The sequence below is a fragment of the Halichoerus grypus genome, chromosome 9 (genome assembly GCF_964656455.1).
Source record: "Halichoerus grypus chromosome 9, mHalGry1.hap1.1, whole genome shotgun sequence".
NCBI lineage: Eukaryota > Metazoa > Chordata > Mammalia > Carnivora > Phocidae > Halichoerus > Halichoerus grypus.
In genome coordinates, this window is record NC_135720.1 from 9,123,093 (window position 1) to 9,144,762 (window position 21,670).

The 21,670-nt window shown below is 54.1% G+C and overlaps 2 protein-coding genes across 4 annotated transcripts in view; one reads left to right on the top strand and one right to left on the bottom strand.

The window, feature by feature from the left end:
* The window catches only part of EZR (ezrin), a 53,060-nt gene extending 40,415 nt beyond the window's left edge, over positions 1–12,645 (top strand). The window contains exons 8-14 of the mRNA XM_036110078.2: positions 2,404–2,500; positions 7,545–7,708; positions 8,016–8,146; positions 8,781–8,941; positions 9,292–9,384; positions 10,904–11,155; positions 11,261–12,645. Of these exons, the coding sequence (XP_035965971.1) occupies positions 2,404–2,500; positions 7,545–7,708; positions 8,016–8,146; positions 8,781–8,941; positions 9,292–9,384; positions 10,904–11,155; positions 11,261–11,425 (1,063 nt within the window). The 3' untranslated portion in view covers positions 11,426–12,645. The remainder of the gene's footprint in view (positions 1–2,403; positions 2,501–7,544; positions 7,709–8,015; positions 8,147–8,780; positions 8,942–9,291; positions 9,385–10,903; positions 11,156–11,260) is intronic.
* Positions 12,646–12,781: 136 nt separating this feature from the next.
* Positions 12,782–21,670, bottom strand: part of SYTL3 (synaptotagmin like 3) — a 93,492-nt gene continuing 84,603 nt past the window's right edge. For all 3 annotated transcript variants that reach the window (XM_036110074.2, XM_036110077.2, XM_036110076.2), the window contains 5 exons: positions 18,517–18,687; positions 16,533–16,638; positions 15,435–15,537; positions 14,327–14,532; positions 12,782–13,129 (listed from right to left, as the gene is read on the bottom strand). In XM_036110074.2, the coding sequence (XP_035965967.1) occupies positions 13,020–13,129; positions 14,327–14,532; positions 15,435–15,537; positions 16,533–16,638; positions 18,517–18,687 (696 nt within the window). In that variant the 3' untranslated portion in view covers positions 12,782–13,019. The remainder of the gene's footprint in view (positions 13,130–14,326; positions 14,533–15,434; positions 15,538–16,532; positions 16,639–18,516; positions 18,688–21,670) is intronic.

Genomic DNA, 21,670 nt, shown 5'->3' on the forward strand with positions numbered 1-21,670 from the left:
ATCCACTATTTCTCTAAAGAGCTCTGGTCCCTTTTATTGGAGAATCCCACTTTTTAAAAAACTGTGGTCTCTGACCTGCACTCATGCTTCTGAATGGCTGTAAATTGTTATATGAGCTTTTCAGAGTCTTAAAAAGACAAACTTTGGGGCGCCTGGGTGGCTCAGTTGGTTAAGCGACTGCCTTCGGCTCAGGTCATGATCCTGGAGTCCCAGGATCGAGTCCCGCATCGGGCTCCCTGCTCAGCAGGGGTTCTGCTTCTCTCTCTGACCCTCCTCCCTCTCATGCTCGCTCTCTCTCTCTCAATAAATAAATAAAAATCTTAAAAAAAAAAAAAAAAAAAAGACAAACTTTACAGGCACTCCACAGAACAGAGGGCTGGAGGCCGTGGTGACGGGACACCCAACCCTGAAAGAAAGATGCCTGTCTAACCTGAAGGTCGAGGGCTTTTAGGATCGGCGGGGTTTTGAGGACCTCGTATAAAGCTAGGAGCCCAATCCCTGCCTCCTGGGCGCTTTGAGAGTTGGAAATCTGGCTGCGGTAGTAGCCGCCCAGCTGAGAAACGAGCGCGAGGGGCTCTTGTGCCGTGGAGGGAGGTGCTCGGAAGCAGCAAACAGACGCCTACCTATTGGTGCTCTTCCGGCCGCCCCAGATAAGGACACGGGTTACGGTCAGTAGTGGGACTAGGTGCTATCCTTAGTTCCCTCCCAGTGCTCAAAGGCCTGCAGACACAGTGACCTCTCTGATCAATAGCAAAGCAAACCCCTTGCATGTTTGGCTGTGAAGCCTGTTGGCCAGATGTGTCTCAGCAGGCATTGGTGACCCTGTAGGACAGCTAGAAAAGGCAGATGCCCAGAAGGATTGACGCTTTAAAACCACAGTGTGGCCAGTGCCCTGACATAGTTCCTCCAGGGGTGCAGAACCACTGTGTCCCTGAAGAGCCATCTGTGGGGCTTGGGTGTCCTCTCTTGGCCTTCAGAAGTCACCCCACCCCCCAACTTGATCTGGCTTAGGTTGTCATAGCAAGACCTACACTACCCATCAGTTTTTTATTAAATATGTTGGTAGGGCAGTGGGTTCTCCTGCTTATTTTCTAAATTGAAAGTTTTTTATGGACTGTGGGAAAGGTTGGGTTTTGATGGCAGTATCTTTGGTGGCTTGAGGGTCTGTCATTACTTCTAGAATGGTGTCCATGTAAAATGTGTTGAAAAAATAGGGTGGGAGTCATGAAGTTAAGTAGAGCAATGTGGTCTTGAAATCATATGCTGAACTTCCCTGGGGATGCCAAAGAGCCAGAGTTTCAGCCAGTAGTGAGCAGTACTGGGGCTTTCCTTAGGGGTGAGTAGTCAGTCCTAGTGCTGTCTTAGAAGTCGGAGGATGACACGGGAGGGTGTCTGGCCAGCCAGGTGAACACACCACACAGCACTAAATGAGACCCAGAAGAGCAGAATCCATACCAAGCCCTCAGCTCCTCAAGGACATTGAACAGTTGTAAATATATGCACACCCAACATCAGAGCACCTAAATACAGTAAGCAGATCCTAACAGATGTGAGGGGGAAGTAGACCACAGTAGAAAAGAGTAGGGGACTTTATTACCCCACTTCCAGCAGTGGACTGGAGCCACACCAGCGGCTTTTCTGTTTCCATTGGTGAGCAGCCGCTCTGACTAGAGCATGCCTAGAAAACCCAAGACATGATCTTTGCCATCAGAAAGCTTACCTGCGTGGTCCTCAAAGAGCAAATAAGAATGGAAGAATTGAAAAAATGTTCACGTAGCACAAGAGACTACAGGTCGAGAAGGGGCAAGGTTGTTGAAGGAGGCTGAGCTGTTCTGAAGGGTGCAGGCTCCTAAAGGGGAGGGGGGAGGAGGGAGCTCCTCAGGCAAGGCGGGCCTGTGAGAGCCTGGGTGTCAGGAAACTGAGGCTAGATTAGAAGGCTCTTGGATGCTAAGTCGAGGCCCCTGGATTCCATGCTGTGGAACCTGGGGAGGGTGTTGGCAGTTTGGAAGAGGAGTGGATTGACTACAAGGGAAATGAGTCCGACTAATGACTAGACGTGGGGTTCTGGGGACAAGGACCCAGTTAGGCTACAGAAGCTGGCTGTGTGAGCTCTCACGGGGAAGGGGTGTGCTGGGTTGGGGATTGGAGTTGACTTTGAGGTTGCCGGCTGGGGTGGACCGGGCACAGGGGATGCCCAAGGTTGGGAAGACTTAGTATACATGAGCTTGTGGAGGTTTCCTAGAGCTTGGACCTGACCTTACCCAGCACAGGTAGAACCTCTGGTAATGACCTATATTAAATACTATGCTTCCTGCGCTAGCTTTGTATTTTTTCAAATTGAAGTAAAAAAAATCCAAGCACACACCTAACTATCCCCCTCCTTTTTTTTTTTTTTAACCTCAGGTTGACCCCAAAGATTGGCTTTCCATGGAGTGAAATCAGGAACATCTCTTTCAATGACAAAAAGTTCGTCATTAAGCCCATCGACAAGAAGGCGCCTGTAAGTTTCTATGGATTTCAGGCGAGGGGTTACAGTTTTTCATTCTTACAGCCAAATGTGTTTTCAGGATAACAGATTTCTCTATATGACAAGCACTTGGGGGGAGGGGTATGGAGGGAGTGGGGTAAACGAATTGCCAGCAGGTTACATTGAAGTTCAAGGACCCCTTGAAGTAGAGGTACACGGGGGCCCAGGTGTCCCTCAACAGCTAGCTGGACTGTGTCCCCTGAGCTTTCAAGTGGTCTTCATTCCTTATGAAGGAGAGGGCAGTTTGGAGTCATTGACCTTTGCCAAATGATAAGCATCTTACGAAATGTTGCATTTCTGGGCTGTGAAATGTTCATGTTCCTGTGGAAAACCAACCTACCTCCAGAAGGTGTACCTGGGGTAGGGGGGCTCACCCCCGCACCTCCCTGGAAGCCAGCTGGGGCACAGACATGATTGCTTACAAGCCTCAAGGGCCAGCATTGGCTTTCAGAGCTGTCTCTGCAGCTTACCAATGTTAGGAAAAGTCAGACCTGCATCTGGAGCATTGCCGGGCCCTACGGTCCCTCTGTGCCTCACCTTCTCTTCCAAGAATGTTCAACTCTGCTTTCCTCTGACCCCCTCCTGGCCTCTCCAGCGCTCTTCTGCAGGTGCCTTCTCTTTGGGGCTGATGTGGGAAGTGGCTCCTCACAATGAGGAGGCTGGTGGGGCAGTCTTCCTGGGAGGGCTTGGCTAGAAAAGGGATTTCAGTTCCTGGAGTTTGAAGAATCTGGGCTGTGAACTAGTAACTGCAAAGACTGGTGTGTTAACAGAAATTCATTTCAGTTTTATTGATTCTGCTGACATTTAAATTTTCAGCTGATTGCTCAGAAAATTTGACATAACATACATACTGTAGTGTGATTAAATGGGTGAGGATTTTGTTTTCTAATCAGAAATCTGATTCTTAAAAATGCCATTTGAAGAATAATCTCTTCCTTCTTAGAGGCTGCTATGATTTTTACCAGAATTATAGATTGGAAAGGACTTGGTGTTTTGGTTATGGTGTGGGGCTTAGAGAGGCCAGCGTGGGCTGTGGTCCAGGCCGGGGCCGTCTGGAGCCTTCCAGGGCTGGGGCCCCATGGGGCGAGGGGCACCCCACGTGGAACAGCAAGTGGCATTACTGTCCAAATGCTCCTCCCCACAGGCCGGTTAGTCTGGCGTAAGTGAAAACCAGAACGCTTGACGCTGTTCGTGAAAGTATTTTCTCCTTTACTGAAAACGTCTCCTGCTGTTTGTAAACTCTTGACTTCTACTCCATGGGTAGTTGCACAGTTGTTGACAATTAAAGCAGCATTTAATAGACTCTGCAGCTCCATGGAAACAGGCCACATTAACATTCAGCACCACAGCCCGGGGGTCACAGTGTACCCACGTTAACGTGGGCCATGAGATCGGGGCAGTCAGGATAGCAAGAAGATCCTGAGGGCCTTGGCTAGGCTGCTGTCTGCTCACAGGGTGGTGCTCATTTTTCAGAACTTTTTTAGACGTGTGACCGACAGAAGCAAGCAGACTGGACTGGACTATTTAAGGATTAAGTTGTGTGTGTGTTTTGGCATAGTTTAGCTTTTGAAAAGCTGCAGAATTTTTCCTAATCTTAAAATTCCAAGCAAAAGCAGTTGTAGTGCTTCTGGTTGAATTAGTTGAGCATACTTTTACTAGTTTTATGTGGAGCCATTGATTAAAGAAAAAACAAGGTGAGAGAAGCATGTGTTGGTTGCGTACTACGAGTCGAGCTGTATTCTAGGACTGTGTGCGCAGCAGGAACGGAGTGGGCTTCCCACCCTTACAAAGTCTGCATGCTGGTGGAAGAGATGCATGAACACAAGTGATGTGCTTTCTGGCTGTGACTTCCACAGTGCAGCTGTATTTAATCACCCACCAGGATGAGGCGATGAGAGGCGGGGGGCAGTGTGGGGTGGGTCGTGAAAGTATTTTCTCCTTTATTGAAAACGTTCAGATGGTTGGGTCAGGAAGGCCTGACCAAGTGGGCAGACGTTGTCAGACTCCTGTCGTGGAGGTGGGGGGTTCACACGAGGAGCTGGTTTGAGGGAATGAGTCCCCATGGCCCTGTGCACCTCGCCAGGCTCGCTCTGCTCCTTCCTTCCTCTGTGGCATTTCCCGGGTTCAGGCTTTGCACTTGGGGCGGCAGAAAGTCACATTTCCAAGTTTAAACTATCTCCGCAAGATGGACAGGGAAACCCCAAAGGTCCGAGTTGGCTCATAGGTGAGGCTTGGGATTCCTTTTCTCGGGCTGACTTTTGTGGAGGGCACCCCGACGCTGGGCAGTTTCCATGGCAAGCTCACAAATGAGCCATTGTCCTGTCATGCTCCCGATGACCAGGCATTTCCCATAGAAAAGCCAGTTTCTCCTCCTGCCAGCTTGGATACTGCGGGGATGGACCTGAAACACTGAATCTTCCAAGCCTGCCCGGTAGTCCTGTGTGGGGTTAAAACAGCTTTGTTTCCTTCAGAAAAGGGCCTTTTGTCCCTGTGGCCTCATGGAAGCTGGAGAAGGCTCTTGGGCAGCTACCTGTTTAACAGCTTATAAGAACTGCCATATCCCTGGGAGCAGCTCTGCCCTCAGCCCAGGGGAGCCCCGGGGTGGGGCCTGGTGGGAGAGTATCCTAGAGGCTCCTGAGCTTGTTGCTCGACAACTTTATGGCTACTTTTCCATCTCCTTTTCTCTCGTATTCTTAGGGACTTGGATTCATTTCCATGAGCTTTCCTCTTGCCTCGAGTTTCAGTTTTTAAGATCTGTCTCTGCCAGAGTTTAGAAAGCCCTGCCCCACATCTCCTCGGTGTTGTGGTTTTGCATTAGGAGGCTTGGGCTGGGTACTCGGACTTAGAAATCCTTAAGTAAATAGTGGTTTCAGTTTTTGTTTTTAACTTGAAGCCTGAGACTAGGCAGCCCAGGAAATGTCCTCTGCCTGCTGCTTTCACTGTCCCCAGCCATGTGCAGGCCTTGTCTTGGGCCCGCCGGCTGCGGTGATGTGCTTGCAGCGTCTGCCCTTGATGGTTTTTAAATTGACCTTGTTCTAAGGAGGAGTTGGTGCTAATCAGAGTTCCTTTGCAATGCTTAGGAGCCACAGCCAACACCTACGTGGGTAGCACGTCTGTGTGGCCATAACAAAAGATTGTTTTCTCTTATGTAATAGAGGTGGTGCTTCTCCCAGCTCTGCAGACGCTCCCTGGGAAACCCGATGACTTAATAACGAGTGTGCGAAAGCTCCCCCTGGGACCTCCGTGGGCTTGCGGGTTTGATAGTGCTGTCTGTCCAGCATTTCTGGAACTGATGAGAAAACTGAGAAGCTACGTAGGGCCTTCTGGGGTGTGTTGGTTAGCTCCCTGGCGTGTCCTTTCTGGTTTCAGAAGTCGCTGTGGAACACGTCACACTGTTTCTTTGTTTCAGCCACCCTGCCCCTGTTCAGAGGTCAGAATCTGGATGCCAGGGGCCCCAAGCTGAGAAGAGAAAGGGAAAAAAGAGGAAGCAGACTGGCATTTTATTTTTATTTATTTATTTATTTTTAAAAGATTTTATTTATTTATTTGACAGACACAGCGAGCGCGGGAACACAAGCGGGGGGAGTGGGAGAGGGAGAAGCAGGCCTCCCCGCTGAGCAGGGAGCCTGATGCGGGGCTCGATCCCAGGACTCCGGGATCATGACCTGAGCCGAAGGCAGACGCTTAACCCACTGAGCCACCCAGGCGCCCCGCAGACTGGCATTTTAAAATAACTTTTAACAAGAGTTTCTAAACCCTCTCTCCTCTCCCATCCCCTGCATTAATAGCAGCAGTAGCAAGAACTAGGAGGCAAGGCCGTGTGCCGTTCCTGTCCCACGTCGCAGACTTCTACAGTCACAGTCCTAAGGTTCTCGGATGCCTTGGTCTGTTCTGTTCAAGAAGGCTCTTCCCTAGCGGTTTTGTCAGGCAGCCAGCAGTCTGTGAGTGAGCCTCCTGTCCCGCCGACAGTGTCTGAGTTACTCCTCCCAGCAGTCCTGTTAGATTACTGTCCTCCCCACCATGCAGCGGAAGGTGTTCAGATTCCAAGGAAGTGACTCGCTGAAGGTCACAGGCTTAGATGTGCAGTGCTGTGTAAACTCCCGCACCCAGTAAATCCAGGCCACTTGTTGGGTCCCGGGGATAGAGAGATGAATGAGCACAGCCCTGCTGTCAGGGGAGCTGCCCGTCCAGGGGAAGGTAGAGACCAAACCAGGTGCGTCAGCGGACATGCTGGCTCCCCCGTGGAGCACAGGGGGCACGGGAGGTGTGCCAGTTAAGCCGGAAGCAGGAGCACTCCAGACAGGAGCCTCCGTGCCATCTCCTCGGGTCTGTGGGCTTGGACAGGACATCCCAAGTAGCAGGGCTGCTTTGAGCAAATAAGTTGGCGGGCACGCAAGTGCAGTTCAGGTGCACAAGGGGTAGGCGGGGGCTGCGGGGCCGGACTCCGCACACGTGCCCAGCCACGGCGTCAGTACTTGGGCCTGGAGCTAACCAGGCTGGCGTCAGGTGTCCGCTAGTGACCCGATGGATGCACTGGTGGCCGTGTGGGAGGCCAGGGTTGAGGCAGAGGAGACCAGAAGCTCAAATAGAAGTCGCTGCACCCCAGGCAAGACTGGGGGATGGTGGTTCTCTGGCTGGCGGGGCCAGAGGGTGTCAGCCTGAAGACCAGGCAGCGCTGGGCCTCGGTCCCGGGTTTCCCAAGGCTGCAAGACCTCTTGCCTCGGAGAAGCTTTACCGTCCAGCCAGAGAGGTTTCAGGGTGTGTGCACATGCATACCCACAAAGACACACAGTTGCTCTGTTTGTCCCAGAGAATCCAAATCCCACGGCACCAGGAACTTTCTGTCCCGTCATTTGGAGTCAGTGGCTTTTCCTTGAAGTCCCTTTCTGGCCCCATACTCTGCTACATTTGTCATTTTGGAAGAGGTCATCTAGAACTCTGTGAAGTCGGGTTTGGAAGAAGAAAGCCAAAGGAAAGTGTTCCTCCTGCTTAGAGTCCACCCCGTTCTGTTCTGTAGGACTTCGTGTTCTATGCCCCCCGCCTGCGCATTAACAAGCGGATCCTGCAGCTCTGCATGGGGAATCATGAGCTCTACATGCGCCGCAGGAAGCCCGACACCATCGAGGTGCAGCAGATGAAGGCCCAGGCCCGGGAGGAGAAGCACCAGAAGCAGCTGGAGCGGTGAGCGGGGTGGAGGCCAGCAGGCGGGGCGGTGTTCTCCCAGACTAGGGCCCTAGGGCGGCCCTGCCTGCACTGTTCTGCACCCGAGGCGCCAGGGGAACATCACCTCGCGAACACGGGTGGAGCCTCAGGGGGCGAGGACCTTCGGAAGTTACTGCGTGGGGCCCAAGGACCCGCTCAGGGAGCTGCCTCCCGAGTCCATACCATCCGGAGGTGGGGCCCGGACTGGGCACTGGTGACGCATGTTGACATGGCAGGTGTGTGCCAGCACCTAGACCTTCCTGCACTGCCCCTCGCCCTATGACAGGCAGCAGCTGGAGACGGAGAAGAAGAGGAGAGAGACCGTGGAGAGAGAGAAGGAGCAGATGATGCGGGAGAAGGAGGAGCTGATGCTCAGGCTGCAGGATTACGAGCAGAAAACCAAGAAGGCAGAGAAAGGTGGGTTTGTGCCCAGTGCTTTCGCATGCAGGGGTGCATTCCGCAGCGAGGAGTAGATGGACCGTCAGCACGCCCACAGCCGGGAACGTCTCAGCTTAACACAGCACCCACAGGAGAGACTCGAGGCTGAGAGCCGACCACGGGTGTTTGGATTAGAAGATAATCTTTTGATTATCTTGATACTTTTGATGCTGTGCTGGTTCTGTGCTAAATGCTTTATGCACATTTTTGAATTTTCCCTTGCTCCTTTGAGGTTAGTACTGAGTCATCCCCATATTCCTGATGACGATGTTAAGGTTTAGCAGGGAAATTAATCTGCCTGACGTCGCTCAGCCAGTGAGTGCCCAGACCATGCTACGATGCCTCCTGTCTTATAAACTAAAAACTGGGCGAGTGGTATGGTTTCTGCATGTCTGCCAACCTACCCCAGCCCTGGCCAGGGGAGGGGGAAACCCTCCCTAGCAGTTTCTAACTGCCGCAAGGACGTTGTCTATATGCACGGCAGGGAACACACTGCAGTGGGCTTTCCTCTGTGTCCGTAGAAGCAGTGCTTTGTAGCTTGTGCTGTGAGTCCCACCCTGGACCCCATGCCAGGCATCCAGGCTGGGAATTCAGGGCCCTGTGCTCTCTCCAGAACTCTCAGACCAGATTCAGAGAGCCCTGCAGCTGGAGGAGGAGAGGCAGTGTGCCCAGGAGGCGGCTGAGCGCCTGGAGGCAGACCGCGTGGCCGCTGTGCGGGCCAAGGAGGAGCTGCAGAAGCAGGCCGCAGATCAGATGAAGAGCCAGGAGCAGCTGGTAGGGCTCCCGGAGTCGCACGGTGCTGAATTACGAGAGGCTGCCGCGGGGGGCCACAGAGTGACACCTGCCTTATAATGGTGTCGGGGACTGTAAGATGATCTGCTCGAGGGAGAAAAGCCTGGTGGGAGGGGCTGTGCTGGGGGTGGGGCGTCAGGCGGCCCTGGTGCAGCAGTGCGGGGGGCCAGACGTGGAGGCATGGCCTTGAGGACGCGGTGGGCAGCCATGGGCACTGCTGACTGGGGAGGAGGTGGGGACAAGGCCTATCACCAAAGTATGTGGCTGTCCATTTGCAAAAGGGCTCTCCCCAAAGACCCCAGAAATCATTTCAGCTTCGTGCCCTTCACCAGGCCGCGGAGCTAGCCGAGTACACGGCCAAGATCGCCCTCTTGGAGGAGGCCCGGCGGCGCAAGGAGGACGAGGTTGAGGAGTGGCAGCACAGGGTGAGTCTGCGGGTGCAGGCGCTCAGGGCGGGGAAGACAGCCTGGGGCCAGGCTGGGGGGTCGCATAGGAAGGCTCGGGATGTTGTGCAATGTTCTGCCAATCCCAGCTGTGCTTCTCAGGCTGAAATCCCCATAGGAATGGGCTGCTCTGTGCACTGGGGAATCCACTGTTGGATTAGCAGGGAACAAGGAGCCTCTTGTTCATTTGCACCCACTTGTTCTGGCCACCCCAAGCTGTTGAGCCCCATCAGGCAGCCCCCATCAGGAGCTAGCTTTAAATCTGGTCACGTGGGTGCTCCCAGCGACAGGCCACAGCACCTCAAACAAGACCTCCTACCTCTCCTGACCACTGGTGTATGCAGCATGGCACCATGGAAAGATCTGGACTTGGAGGTCTCGAGACCGGGGACAAGGCTTCCAACTCTGCTCTCATCCACTGTGTATGGGGCAAGTGTCCTGACCTCTCTGAGCCCCCGTTTCCTTGTTAGAGATGAGGAGTCATAGCTACCTTATAAGGTTGCTCTGAGGACCACCCTGCGGAGAGGTTGAATAAACTGTAGCTGTAATAGGGAGACCCATGTTCCAGTGCAGTGTCCAGAGAGCCTGTCTCTCCAGCTGAGCCCCCACGTCCACCGGGAAAGCACAGTCCCCAGGGGAGCTTTGGATATGTTCAGTGTAGACCTCTGCCAAGCTGTGGCAGCCCCCCAGCCCTCCCACCTGTCCTTGCCCATGCTTCCCCATCTGCACTGGCCCCTTCTGGGGACGCCTGGGGCCTCTCCTCACCACTCTTAAGCCCCGCCCCCCGAACACAGGCTGTGTGCAAAAGACTTGGTTCCGTCCTTAGGTTTTTGGAGGAAGTATTCATTGAGAAAAGCTGGTTGCAGAACAGGTTCAAACTAAGCTCATCTCCGGGGTTGGAATGGCAGTGAGGTGGGCATGACTGGGGATGTGTACCCAAGAGAAGTTGCTGGAAGGTTTAGGGGTCACAGCAGGTGGGAAAGTGCTTGAGCACTGTGCCAGGCAGCGAGGAGCCTGATAAATAGTGGCCACACAAGGAAAGAGAATAAGGCTGTACTCTAAAACGGGATAGTGGCATTTTCTCATGGCTGGAGGATTTTTGTTTAATAATTTCCTTTTTTTTTTTTCAAAAACACATACAGTGAACATATACTAGAATTAGAGACAGAAAAAAAGAAGTTATGGTTCTTTAAAAAGTCCCTGACATGGCTTTCCCTCTTTGTGCTGAGAGCACAATTGAGAACTGCTCACAGGATCCAGAGCCTCGGACTCGGAAGAAGTTGGGCAGATCCTGCGTGGGGATGCTTTCTCCTCAGCCACGGTGCCGCCCCCCCCCCGCCCCCCCGCCCCCCCCGTGCCACTCAGGGCGCACGCGTCCAGCCCGCCCGGGAGAAGGCAGGGGAGTGGTGAGAGAAGGTGCAGAAGCCTTCTCGTCATTGAAAAGGGGATTCCCCCGAAAATGGTCTAAACACTGGGTTCTGTGTACGGATTGCTTTCAAAGGCCAAAGAAGCCCAAGATGACCTGGTGAAGACCAAGGAGGAGCTGCACCTAGTGATGACAGCCCCCCCGCCCCCACCGCCCCCGGTGTATGAGCCGGTGAGCTACCACGTGCAGGACAACCTGCAGGACGAGGGCACGGAGTACACGGGCTATAGCGCCGAGCTCTCCAGCGAGGGCATCCTGGATGACCGCAACGAGGAGAAGCGCATCACCGAGGCCGAGAAGAACGAGCGGGTGCAGCGGCAGCTGATGGTGAGGGCGCTGGGGCGGGGGCGGCCCGGGCGGGGCGGGGGGGGGGGAGGAGCCGTCCCACCCAGCTCCCCGGCCATACCTGACACGAGCTGCTTCCCCTTGCAGACCCTGACCAGTGAGCTGTCCCAGGCCAGAGATGAGAACAAAAGGACCCACAACGACATCATCCACAACGAGAACATGCGGCAAGGCCGGGACAAGTACAAGACGCTGCGGCAGATCCGGCAGGGCAACACCAAGCAGCGGATCGACGAGTTCGAGGCCATGTGAGGCCTGGCCAGGACTGGGGCCGGGGGCGGGCAGGGCTCATGGCCGGGCTTGTGGGGGGGGGGGGTCGCGGTCAATCTCTGAAGCTGGTGTTTGTAGTTCTTTGAATCTAGGACCCCCACCTCCCCCTCACCCCCCGTCATATTCCAGTTCCTTTAAAAAGAGAGTAGTTATTGCAGTGGGACTATTCTGGGGCTGGGGTCAGTGGAAGCTTCCCTGGTTTATTTTTCCCATTTGTATCATAGTGCCAAACAGGCCTGATTTTTTTTATTGCTGTTATTGAATCACTTCCTGTTTGTGCTTGCAGCAGGACTGACTGAATTAAGGAACGATGCCTGTAAGTCTGAGTAACAAACTTGAGGCTGGTTTGTGAGACACGAGGTTCAGCGTCAGTAAAACACATCGTGGCTTCTAGTCCGTGCCATACTTCCTTCTGCATTTGAAATTAGCTCAGATTTTGATTTCCATGAAGGATCCATCTTTGTGTATTTGTTTTGAGAGGTGAAAATTATTTTGAAGACCGTCTAAAGCACTCACACACACATGCACACAGTGATTTTTCTTCTCTGCTCCTTCAGTTCAGGATCAGTAGTGCAGGGAGGATACTCCAGCCTTGGATAAACTTTTGTTGGTTTTGGGGGGTTTTCTTTTTTTTGCTTAACAGAGGGCCACATTGTTGGACTCACACCTAATTAATGATCAGCTGTAGAGAAGAGTATTTATATGTAAGTGACAATATGGGTTTGTAACATTAGTTTAAAAAAGGGAAAGTTTCATTCTGTATATTTTGTTACCTTTTACAGAATAAAAGAATTACGTATTAAAAACCCTGTTACCATGGCACTTGATCTGACGTGACGGCAGTAAGGAGGTGGCTTAACCGCTGTAATCACAAAAATGACTTTTTTTTTTTTTTTTACTTTGAGTGCCCTTGTGCCTGTAACTGCGCATTTCAGTTTTCTATCCGAGCTTCCTTGAAAAAGACACACATGCTCTTGGCTCGTCCAGACTCCAGCTATAGAGGGACTCTTCCCACCTGGTATTGTCTGTCTGTTTCCACAAGAAGAACCGGCTCTGACCTCGCCAGTTCTCTCCCGCGTCCTTGAAAACCTGTCGAAATGTCAGCTCTCACACTCCACCGGCTCGTCCTCCTGCTCGGGTGGGAGCCGTGTGCAGGTGAGCCCTGCACCCCAGACCTGAGAAATAAAAGCTGTGCAAGACGAGAGGCGGCCGTGGCTGTGTACGGGCGTGCGTCGGGGGCGGGGGACCTGGCCGCTGACCGCCCCGCACGGGGTGCCCCTCCGGAAAGCAGAACCGGGCTCTAGTTGTCCTTCAAATGCATATAACAAGGCAGGGCGCTGGGGGACAGAGGTAGCAAACATTTATTGAAATCTGGCCGTTTTCCACATGTCTCAAAGCACAGAAAACCAAACAGACCTATTTCTACAATAGCAACAAGCGCTGTATCCACAGGGATGTGGAAGAACGTGCGGGCTCCGGGACAGAGCTGCGGGCGGCGAGCGTCCATGCCCACGGCTTCAGCTAACCGTCAGGCCTGCGGCACTTGACCCTCTCGCCACAGACTGGAACCCTGGCTTCAGTGCAGGATGAGTGTCAGGTCTGTCCACAGATTGGGGCTAGAAAGAACTTTCTGCCACTGACGCTCTGACGGTGAGCCTGAGTCCTCACCACCAGCTCTGTCTTCCTCTGTGGTGGGAGTGAAGTGACTAATTAGTAATGGGTGATATGCATAACCCCTTAACAGCCCTCTTCTCGGCTTTTTAAAATGAGGACCAACTTTTTAAAAAAGTGTTTTTAACCTCAAGACCATATGAAAATGCCAACCACTGGTGAGGAAGACCAAGACCACCTCCACCCCAACACCATACTCAGAACTGGACACACTCATTCATTCCTAAATACTGTGCAGCCTCAAGAGCCCAAAGCTGCTGCCTTTCCCATAGTTTGAAAGGAGAAGACATGTTTGGGGGGGGGGGGTGTCTTCAAGAAGGGGACTCGACAGTCTTAACACATTACGATGGGCGTGCTTTGGTGGGGTGGCCTCAGACCTGGGGCCAGATTTGCAGGCAGACAGGACTCCCTTATAGGAAGGGGGTGTGTGTCCTTGGACAATATTCCTTCTATTTTTAAAGATCTACCCATTTATTTTAGAAGGAGAGCACAAGCTGGGGGAGGGGTAGAGGGAGACAAGCGGACTCCCCGCTGAGCGGAGAGCCAGACCCAGGGCTGGATACCAGGACCCTGAGATCAGGATCTGAGCTGAAATCAAGAGTTGGACGCTCAACCGACTGAGCCACCCACAGGCATCTCGGGACAATGTTCCTTTTAATTGAACAGTGAATCTGGTTCAGAGGTCCTAGAGATGTGTGCAGGTATTTTTGGTTGGCACAGTGTTTGAGGGGCACCACGGGTAGGGGCCAGGGTGTGCAAGCCCTCCCCACAAAGGGCTGTCCCCCACACTATGCCACCAGCACCCCAGTTGAGCAATGCTGAAAAGCATTGCTCTTTTGTCCCACTCTTAATGAAATACTTTATGAATTGCCATCTGTTTGGATTAAGGTATTTTCCTTGAAGAAGAAAATCCTTTTATGATTGATGCCAGAAACAAAAGCAAATACTGTACCCAGCCCATTTTGAGGCCTGTAATTTTTGTTCCTTTAGCAGATCTAAATCTGATATAAATTGTTGAAATACTTGGCTGTATTATCGCTCCCTTGTAGAGTAAGAACTAGATGTCGCAATCTCCATTTAACAGTGAGGCCATTTCCAAGCTAGTTACATCACCTGCCAATGTGGAAGCATAATTGGCTTTAAGGTCACCGTGTAAGATCTTCGCTAAGGATAAAGCATACTACTTAGGCCCAATAAATCTCTCAGACTTACTAGAACCGAGCCAGGCTTCCCCCAGCAAGCGGTCGTTCACACCAAAGATGGCCTGGTCCCAGACGGTTAATGCCAGGCTCGAGTGTCTCAGCTGGGAGGGGCTCACGCCATTGAACACGAAGGAGTGCTTCCACTGGGGACAAGCTTGCTTCTTCGCAACTGGGGACTTCAGTTTCAGTTTGTGTTGGTCTGGCAGAGTGAGACAGCTGCAGGAGGGAGAGACACTGGCTTTGCCTGCCGGCCCAGCCTCCTCCCCTGGCGGTGCTGGCCGTCGTGAGACCAAGGGCTAGATCTGCTCCCAAAGAAAAATTCCAAGCCAGGAGCAAGAACGTGAATCGCAAGATTGGCCATGTGACCTCTCGCTAGGATGTTCCAGAGTTAGGGCTGAATTCTGCACCAGATGCGAAGGGTCATTTGGGATTCCAGGCCACATGGCCCTTGCCTTAATCCCCCTCCTTGGGAGGCCGACCACCAGGCAAAGCATGGCTTTTACACTTGCTACCCAGGGACCAGGACTCTGCACACACATTCTCTCATTTTAACCCTATTCTCAGGAGACAAGTTCAGAAGGGCCACGTAACTTGCCCAAGGTTCTACGATAATGGCAGCTTGAGGACAGGAACACAGATCTTGGCATGGTAAGCCAGTGTTTCCCATTATGTCCCTGACCCAGGGATGCAGCAATTCTGTATAATAATTAATGGTGTTTGCTTTGCTTTTGGACACACCAACATACCGGTAGTGAGTAAGAATGACAGAAGCAGAGCCCACCTGACTGTTAGTTAATCCAAGAGATGGGAAGGCAAGGGAATAGTACCAACCACACTGCTTTTTCCAAGCTGTTTGAGTCAGAAAATGCTGATGTAGTAACAAGAACCAATAAAATACGGGTTTCAGGTTAAAATACAGTGTTCCACATCTAGCCTCAACAGGTCCAAATCCCATGAATTCTTGGAAATCAGAGTCTTGAACACATTACGTTGGATTTTCATGGGAAAGCTAAAATACAAGTTCAGAATGGCTTACACTTCCTGGTGTTTGCTGGAGTTTCTAAGACCATGCCACATGCATGTATAGACTATCAGTAAACAATTGATTAAATACTTACCCCTTAACAAATGAGTTTAGGGTACCATCTGACCGCACGGGCAAATTCTTGGCTCCCAGCACGACCAAACAAAGCTGACCGTTCGGGGATGGCCGATCTGTCCCTGGAAGAAAAGCCGGCATTTGCTGTGAGCCCTACTTCCCAGAGCTTCAATGCCACCACCCCAAATCTGAAAGCTCAGCGGGAGGGTGTGTGACAGCCTGGAGAGCCCAAGACCGCAGACGGGAAGAGGAGCGTATCCAGGTGGGAAGGCTCAGCTGGCCCTGCAAACGTGCCGTCCCACTGCAAGCCAGCTCGGTGACAGGAGGAAGGGCTCACTAAAGTCCTGGGACGCTACAAAGATAAGAGAGGGATCCAAGGAGAGGAAGGATGTAGAGGTTGCAGTCAAGCGCAGGCAGTGGTTTTGGGGAAAGTAAGGGCCCTAAGACTTGTGTTCCAGGGCACTAGCCATGACTGCAGATGCTGGTGGCCTGTGAGCTCTGGAAGCAGACTTTTCCCTTTCAGGCAAGTAAGAGATCACTAACTACATCACAGAATTGTGTGTTCTTTCTTCACGCTCCTCTTCTGTACGCTCCGCTTTCTTTCACTTAGACCTCCCATAAGGTCCTCGAGAGCCTGTCCTTGAGGCCTTCTCTTGCTGGGCGACAGCTCACAGAACTTGGGAGCAGGGGTGCATTCACTCGGCCCCGCAGGCCCCAGCGCCTCGAGATGCATTCTTGGTTCCCAAGGAGCCACACTCCCAACTGTAACGCAGGTGGGCATGGGAGCATTCCCTCTCCCAGAGGGGCGGCAGTGGGACGGTTCACACCAGGGAGACGGTCCGCGCCAGCCCCCTGGGAGGAAAGCCCCAGAGCTGGTGTCCTAAGAGCCCTCCCTGTGCAGTGGGCATCAGAGGCTTGGCCTGCTCTGCTTCCTCATTTCCCTTCCAAACCACAGGTTCCAAGAACCCACGTTCCAGGCTGAGCTTCACAGATCTTGGAAAGTTACTGGAGCATTGCAGGATTAGTGGGTGGCAGAAGGGAAGTCCTCAACCCACCTGCTGCTCCAGGCTTTGGAAACAGTGACAGATGAACAGTCATGGGGCTGGAGGCCACCTACCTTCTTGGGCCTCCTGGAGCTTTCTGGGCCCTGCAGGGAAGACCAGTTTGGCCCGGACTGCAAGTTCTCCATTACTGGGAAGAATGCTGTCTTCAAGTTTCTCTGCCTGGGGCCAAGAGACAGAACTCAGAGGCAGGATTCCTCAGCCCCCAGAACCTTCTGGGCTCCTCTGATTGCCCCAGCTCTGTCCATAAGTGCCCCACCTCCACCACCCCCCCCACTCACCCCTGCAAAGCCTCTGCAGGCTGGGGAGTGCCCTGGGGCGGAGTGGACATGCCCATGGCAGGGCTGGTCACTCTTCCATTTGTGGTGACTCTCCATTCCCACCCCGTGCCTTGAGGAGGTGAGGGGCTCAAAGGCCCTGGAGGTGCCCACAGGACAGTCCTCAGAAAACCTACACACAGCCGGGGTGTGAAGTAAAATTGAGCCCCTCTAGGTCAGTGGACTCGGCGAGGACTCCTAGGAGAGGGCAGGGCCGGCCCCTGTCTACTCCGCAGTGTCTCTTCATGGGCTCCTGGCTGCCTCCCCAGAAGGAGGCTGGCCCTCGGGTGCCAGATGAGATAAAGCTGCCTCTCCCTCAACTTCTGGAAACCTGCGCCAACCCCGTGGGCTGCTCCTGTCAGGGCCGAGGGGGCAGGCCTGGAAGCAGGATACTCCCAATCCAGCCAGGGGGGTCACTATCAGCTGGTGTTAGGAAGGACGTCCTTTAGCCTGGCACCTTCTACTCCTCTTCCTCTCACCAGCAGCCTTGGTGGCCACTAGTCTTGTCCTGAGCAAGGCTCTAGAGGGAACAGATGGGCGGATCCTGAGGGAAAACACACTGGCAGGGAAAATCACGAAAAATGAAAATCAGGAAAGCCTTCATGGAGGAGGTGGGATTTCGGCTAAGTCTTGGGCAGACCGTGGCTAGAAGAAAGCATTCCAAGTAGACATCCCAAGTGGATGCCTGAGGACGGGCTCTGAGAAGGGTGAGCACGATGCGGGATGTGGATGCCGGGGCCGTGCTGAGCGGTGTAGAGGAAAAGGGGCAGGAGAGGTGGGACAGGGCGGCTCCCAGGCGGGAGACCCTTGGCTTGACCCGACAGTAGCCGGAAATCCGAGAGCCGGCCAGTCAGGCCCCTGGCTTCAGAGAGGCCCGGGGAGGTGAGACAGCGCACAGAACCTGGCCCAGGCCTGGGAAAGCCTCAGCCTCGCGGCCAGACTCTGGCTGCTGGGACTGGCCCAGCGCGGTCATTTCTTAGGAGATGAAGGAGCCCATGCTTCCTCCGCCCCTCTTATCTCATCCGTCCCTGGTCCCCTCTCCCCTCTGTGCTTGGATCTTCACAGAGAGTGCAAAGCAGCTGCTCCAAGAAATGCAGACTTTCTTCCCCAGGCTCTCCTCTTAGGGGCACCGCCTGCGAGCGGGCCTCCTCTCTGGGCGCCCCCGTGCCCTGCCCTGAGTCCCTGCAGGTCGGGGCAGCCCCGGCCCTCCTGACCACATCGGCCCACCGCTCTCGGCCGGTTCTGCTCTGGGAGTGCCTGGGGCAGGAGTGCAGAAGCCACAGCCGGGCCCGCACGACTGGGGGCAGGCTGCCGGGCGCACGTGGTCGCCTCCGGGCCGCAGGAGCAGCGAGCCCAGGCCTCCCGGGCTGAAACCAAGTGACCCTGAATTTGGGGAGGGGAGCATGTGGGCCCACAAGGCCATCACAGGAGGCCCAAACCCCTAGCCCTGACCCAGGCTGATGTTCAGGCTACACTGAGGAAGGGGCTCTCAGGTAGTTGAGCAAACCCGAGCAGGGAAAGCTCCCTACCCCACCCGGGAGAGCCTGACGTGGAGCCTTTCCTCCCCGGGAAGTTCCTATTGAAGAGCCCCAGCAGGCAAGCACGTGGTGGTGTCTTGGGTCCGAGGCTTCCCGGGTAGGTTTTCTCTTCCAGAACCCCTTTGAAAAGGGAGTTTTGTTTTCATGGTGGGAGTAGGGTAGTCCAGTCCCAAACCAGACCTCACCTTGGCCCTCAGTGGATACCAGCAGAAACACTGTGTTGTGCTGTCTTCGAAGTCCCATGTGGCCAGAGGGATGGTCACCTCTCCAAGAAACACCCTCCGGGTGAGCGTGCCCAGGTGCCACACAGAGACCTGCAGCCACCGGGTCCCCAGCTGGCCGGGCTCCACCTGGTACTGCAAAGACAGAGCAGAGGCAGTTGGTCTTGGTTCCTGGCCCACATCTCCCCAAGCCCACAGCTTCCAGGGCCCACAGCCCCCTGGGGACCCACAGCTCCCCAAGCCCACAGCTTCCAGGGCCCATAGCCTCCTGGGGCATGGTGCGGGGGTGGTCCACAGCCCCTTGGGGCCACAGCTTCCAGGGACCCACAGCTTCCACAGACCCACAGCTTCCGGGGACCCGGGCCATAGGGGCCTTCCTCCTGCAGGCTGGAGCATCTTGGTGTGGTCAGGGTGGGCTGAGCAGCTTGGAGCGGGGGTGGGGGGTGGTCTCTGCTTTCTCAAACACAGAACCACCTCCTCCACCAGCCGTGTAGCCGGCACTCAGCCTGGGGGAAAGGCTGGGCAGCTACAGAGTCCCCCTCCCACAATCCAGATCTGTGCCCCAGGCAAGGAGGGAAGGCCCCATCCAACTGAAGCCAAGATCTGTCCCAGCTCAGGAATTGAACTTGCCTGGCCAGGGTTGTTCAAAGATACTGAAAGCTAGGAATTTTTTTTTTTTTTTTTTTTTTTTTTTTTTTAATGTAAAGCCTGAGTTTTTAGCATGGGCTTTTGCCTAGACGGACGATGCCAGGCCTGTCTGGTGCTCAGGGTCACACAGAGCTGTTTCTTCACTGGCCCCCGACAGGAGCCTCAGCACAGCCAGAGGACAAGAAAGTCTGTCCCCCCACCCCCGTTCCAGCCGAGGGTGGGCCCCCGCCCCCACGGGGACTAGAGGCCAAAGGCCCTGGGTGAGAGTGCCCCGAGGGGCCAGGACGCTGTAGCCAGGCTTCCCAAGAGCCGCTGACTCCATTCGGCCTCTGCGAGCCTGGTCCAAGCCTATTCGTTGGATTTTCTCAATAATGAAAAAAAAAGGTTACACTTTACTGAACCCTTGTCCTGCGCCAGGCTTTTGGTTACATTGCTCCTTAGCTGCCAGGAGCGTCCCCTGAGGTCAGTGTTAGCGATCACCGTTTACAGGGGAAACGCCCACTCGGCAGCTCCCCCCTGGGGTTGGCGTCCTGGCTCCTCCCGGGACCGCCTGTCACACGGCCAGGCCTCACCCCCACTTAGAGTGGCCGCCCTGGTTTGCCTGAGACCCATCTGCACACCGTCCGTGCCCGTCCACTGGTGGCTGAGAGGGGAGCGACACGGGTGCGTGCAGCAGTCCTAACTTGTCCCCCTCGGTCTCCCCAACAGGGACGGCCCGCAGCCGCGTCTGCCCTGCCCCGCCCCCCACACAGGCCGCGAACACCCCTCGGGGCCAGGCTGCCTGCCCCACTTGCCCCTCCTTTTCTTCCCTCTGGGATTATTCGTGCCCATTGTGGTCAGAAGCCACATCCCTCTACGCCCTGGGCTGATTTCCAGTCGGTTTCCCTCAAGTCCATGGTCCATTTCTTTTTTTTAATCTCTTTTTCTTTTTAAAGATTTTATTTTTTTTAAGTGATCTCTACACCCAACGTGGGGCTCGAACTCACAAGCCTGAGATCAAGCGTCGCCCGCTCCACCGTCCGAGCCAGCCGGGCGCCCACGGTCCGTGTCCGACTCTGCCCTCAGAGCCGCCCAGTCTGTCTCGTTGTCCCCTTCACGGCCACACGGCCAGTCAGTTGCCGAGGCTGCCAGCTCCCGGCGCCACCCCTGCTCCCCTGAGCATGGACTGTCCCAGGCGGGCAGCTGCCTGTCCCCCACGGCCACCCCCTCAGGCGGCGGCGTCCTCCCCATCCGCCCCGTGCAGGGGGCCTGCCTCTCAGGGGTCCTCACACACGGTGGCCCCCCCCCAACAAACACGACTCCTTTCGGTTGACCGAATCCCTTTTTGGAAAGGGACCTTTTCCCCGGCGCCCTGGTCCACCCCCAAGGCGGTCCCAGCAGGCTGTGCGGCTGCCCCCGCCTCTCCTGGGCACCCAGCCTCAGACACAGACCCCAGATCGGGTGTCGCGTGGCACCCTCCCAGGCCCCTACGGTGGCCTTCCCGTGGAGCGCCTGCCTAGAAAACCTGGAGGATCGCTTTCTAGACTTTAGACGAGATGAGGGACGTGGCTTCTCTTCAGTGTATCTGGGAAGTTTTCCGGGACAACCGAAATATCCACAATACACTGGGTAAAAACCAACGGATAAAAATTGGGGGCGATTTCTTTTAGATTCTGCCTGCATGTTAAATCAGGTAGTTAAAAGTTCAAAAAATCAAACTATATAATATTTAAAATATACTCAGTCCTCATTTTGCCTCATTTCATAAAATGTGAACTATTTGTTTACCTGTTTAGTACAAAACACCTTAATTAAACTTACAATGAGTGATTTTGGATATGAACTTAAAATGTCTGAGGGGGCACGGAGCTTTTCAAAACTCTTTCAGCAGATACGGAGCAAAACTACGCCAAGACCCGTGTCTACTGACTTGCTACCAGAGGGGTCTCAGCCGGGGATCCCTTGGATACCACCCACACCTGCTGAATCATAGTCTGTTTTTTAGAAAATCCTCTGGGGGAGTCCCATGACCATAAATCTTGTGAAGGAATGCCAGTCCATCGTGAGTTAGAGCTGTAATTCTGAATACTCTCTAAGCCTTAGTTTCCCCGTTGGTAAACGAGGATTCTAATAGCTCAGGTCACTTGGCCACAGCAGGGACACAGAAAACAATGGCTTTTATTATTTAACAAATGGGGCTCCTGCCAACTGGCCAGATGGTCATTGGCTGGGAGTTCAGAAATGCCCCTACTTGCCAAGGAAGGCAAACCAAGCCCTCTCCTTGTGCAGGCTTGACATGTGGGGTCCCTGGGCTGCCCAGCCTTGACTGGGTACATCCCTGTGCATCTGGATGGTTCTTCCAGTGCAAAGCCTCCCACACCTAGCTCTCGGCCTCTGCCACACATCGTCTCCAATCGTCCACCCTAAATCCCCGTAGTCGCTCCCTATCTCTCTGCCCCACATTGCAAATCCTGTTTCTTAGCACCAAAGA